Source organism: the organism of the source record quoted next, unplaced genomic scaffold (genome assembly GCF_019419815.1).
Source record: "Pyrus x bretschneideri cultivar Hongxiangsu unplaced genomic scaffold, Pyrus_bretschneideri_v1 Contig85, whole genome shotgun sequence".
NCBI classification, from domain to species: domain Eukaryota; kingdom Viridiplantae; phylum Streptophyta; class Magnoliopsida; order Rosales; family Rosaceae; genus Pyrus; species Pyrus x bretschneideri.
In genome coordinates this window covers 1,038,880-1,042,337 of record NW_025999826.1, presented here as the reverse complement: position 1 = coordinate 1,042,337, position 3,458 = coordinate 1,038,880, and the positions used below count along the sequence as shown (strand labels likewise).

At 36.1% G+C, this 3,458-nt stretch overlaps 1 protein-coding gene across 1 annotated transcript; it reads right to left on the bottom strand.

The window, feature by feature from the left end:
- Positions 1-420: 420 nt before the first annotated feature.
- Positions 421-1,336, bottom strand: LOC125473408 (cysteine-rich repeat secretory protein 38-like). The gene has a single exon (XM_048576166.1). It carries the CDS (start codon positions 1,306-1,308, stop codon positions 580-582), a length of 729 nt encoding a protein of 242 aa, XP_048432123.1. The 5' UTR covers positions 1,309-1,336; the 3' UTR covers positions 421-579.
- Between the last annotated feature and the right edge of the window lie 2,122 nt (positions 1,337-3,458).

Here is a 3,458-nt window from a genome sequence, read left to right as displayed (position 1 = left end):
TACGCAGGTACTAGAAGTATGTTCATTAACATGTACTTAATTATTCTCCATAAGGTAAGTACTTATAAGGGAACAAGATTCAAGACTTATTCAAAACCGTAAATAAATCAATCGTAATTGTACAAGCAACCACATCTTTACATAGACAAGAAAACCTAGATATTAGGTCGTAGTCACCACTCCCCATCACCTTATCTTGCGATGAGTTGTGAATACCACCTTTTTTACTTGAATTATGGCAGCTGATTGTGCCGAGAAGATTGAGGTGTGTTGTCCCGCATTCCATGCCTTCCCTCACTCAATTCCAATCTCATTTATATGTCTTGTAATCTTGTAAAGATCTCATGATGAAATATAAATCAGCATATTCCCACTCAATACTAACTTCGAAAATAAATACAATCTCAGAAAACTACTCAATACCATAATACTTTTCTTTTATAACACAAACACAATCAGTACACACAGATCCATATCCTTGGATAAATTTGTCAAGAGAGACATTCAAATATCATCTGAACATCATTTATTAGCAAGCATAACAAGACGTCGATCACATTGTACATAATAATTATACTCTTAAGTATTGACAATGGGATACAGTTCATATCGAACATTACAGCTCCCACCTACAACACGCCCACCTCGTTTTGCATCGCAGCAGTTTGGGAGTTCACTTATTGCACTGTCAAGACACTTTTTACAATCAACCCCAGAGAGGTCCCTCGTGCATTGAGCAATGCCATAAAGGGTTGTGAATGTATCGAGTTGTACCTCACCAGTAGCATAAAGCTTTTGATTAGCTTCAGAAGCTTCATTAGATAACCCACTTAACAACTCTTTAACTTTCTCATTGAATAGTGTCCCATTCTCTACTTCTTGGACGTTCCACATATAGAACCTGTTCCTGCTATCAATTTGCCCGAAAAAGCTCGCATCTGAGTACTTTAAAAGGCAGTGATCGTACCAAATTATGGCTCCTTTACGATAAGGGCAGCGCTCGCGAAGCTCTTTGCTTGCGTCAACCACGCAAGTTTTGCAATCTTCGCTTGAGACATCACCACGGCAAAGGGCCAAGCCATTCACTTGATTTTTAGCTTTGCCAGTTGAACCAAGGCCAAAGCCAGTAGGAGGAACTTTGGTGTATAAAAGATCGAACAATGAGTTCAAGTTGGCACCGTATGGACTATCAGCAGTGTAGTTTTCTGGGCTGAAACAAAAATGGTAAAGTGGGGAGGCACCAATTGCAGAATGGTGTAAAAGGCAAAGCACTAAGAGACCCAGAGGGATTGATTTGAAGAAGAACATGTTGGATTTATGAGATATATCAAAGAACGCAGTCGGTTTATATACATATATAAGAAGCTTCTAAGATATTGGTTGTGACTGGAGGCGAAATTGTTGACCTTTTTTTTTCGTTAATAAGTTTCTAAGATATTGATTGTGACTGGAGTTGAAATTGTTTACTTTTTAATTATTCAACCTCGTCAAAAGTCTCACCAGCCAATACAATAAACTTGACATTACTTATGGGATATTGACCTAGTTCTGGAGAAATTAAACTTCCACGAATGATGTTGAAAGACGAATTCAAGCTAGCCACGAATGTTAGTATTAAAAGTAAAATATCTAAAGCATCACACATTTTCAAAGCACTATACTGGTCGCTCTTTGGAACTTACATATGGATTGTGAATTGTCTGTCTGGTGCTACTTTTCAGTGGAAGATTAGGTCAAGTTTTGCTCCTTTGGATCAAGCTCGTGATTAGGCTTAATGCGCTGAGGAGTTCTAGACAAACTACCTCAATATTTTTATGATAGTGCTATTCACACACCATTTTATTCCCCCAGCACATTCTTGTTAATTTTTATCCATTTTTTTTTTTGGACAATCTATTAGTACTTAAAATTTATTATTATTATTGCCACTTAGTACTACGGTGTAGTGGTATTTCTCTTCACTTAGTGGTATTCTTCTTTACTTGTAAGTGAGAGGTCTTAGGTTCAATTCTCGCGAAAGGTGAAGTTGAACCACATTATTATGGGAAGCTTATCGTAAGGCTTAACCCACTTCTCCACCCCTTTAGTGTAAATACTATAGTGTTCAAAAATATTATTATTATTATTATATATGGGTAAAGATTGGGAGACACATATTTGGACACACTTTATTAAAATCAACGCCATAATGTATTTCAACGATCCATGTGCGTATCTTCTAGCCTTCTAGGTCCTTATGACCCATTATAAATATAAGTAAACTGCTAAATTGATCATTGAATTATTACTCGAGTGTCAATTAAGTCCCTAGCTAGTTTTTTTTTTTTTTTTTTTTTTTTTTTTTTTTTTTTTAATAAATGAATCATTTATTAAAGACTGAAACCTCTAGTACAACCAGTTGCCCGAGTGTCAAATCTAAGGGGGTTCAAAGCCTTAGGGGGCAACAAAAGTTCCAAAAGTGAGGATTATCAATAAAAAGGCCGACATGCGCAATAGCTTCAGCAGCAAAGTTTGCTTCTTTAAAAATATGATGCCCGGAAATCTCAACGAATTCAGTTGCAGTCCCCATAATGTCAGTAATGATCTGGTGGGTATGCCAACGGGGCTTCCACACTCCACGTGCGAGCTGAATGATAAGCAACGAGTCCCCTTCCACCCATAACCTCTGGACACCCTTTCGCTTGGCCAGCATCAGCCCTTCTTTAGAGCAGTAGTCTCAGCCACATTGATAGTGGTTTCACCCTGACACAAAGCTCCAGCACCAATAGGAGTCCCCTCATGGTTTCGCAGAACAAAAGCCGCAGCACACCTGCCTGCGGAAATAGAGCCATCGAAATTTAACTCAACATATTCTGTCAGAAAAAAGTAGTCCTTTTGAACTAATTAAAACCTGCCAATTAATTTCAGTACTATAATATTTGAAGCTACTCTATCAAATAATTCCCATTCATTTAAGTCATTTGACATAACGGGACACCCTTAGAGGATGGTAGTATTCTTCTTTTCTCCCCATAAACCCTTAATGTTGCATGCATGTAACGAATCTAGTTATCAATTTACCATTCAAAGTTAAAACCATACATTGTTTTTTTCAACAAAAAAAGGTCATACTTTTTTTTTTTTTGTTTGAGAATAAGAAAAAGGTTATACATTAAACTAAATAGAAAATGTTAAATCTATCCTTCAAAATGTACCACATACAAGTCACGTGACTTAATGTGATGAAAAAATGCATATATATAATGGTTTTAAATCTTATAATAAGGATATATTAGTAGTTCTTAATGATTTTAAGAACTTATTTTTCCATAAAAATACTTTAGAGACTAAAATTGTGAAGTCGAAATATGTTAGCAAATGAAATAAATGTTCTTGGATTTTTTTTTTCGTAGGAAATGAACTCAATTTTCCGTAACAATATCACATGATGTCACAAATGTTTCGTTGTATAATATGAC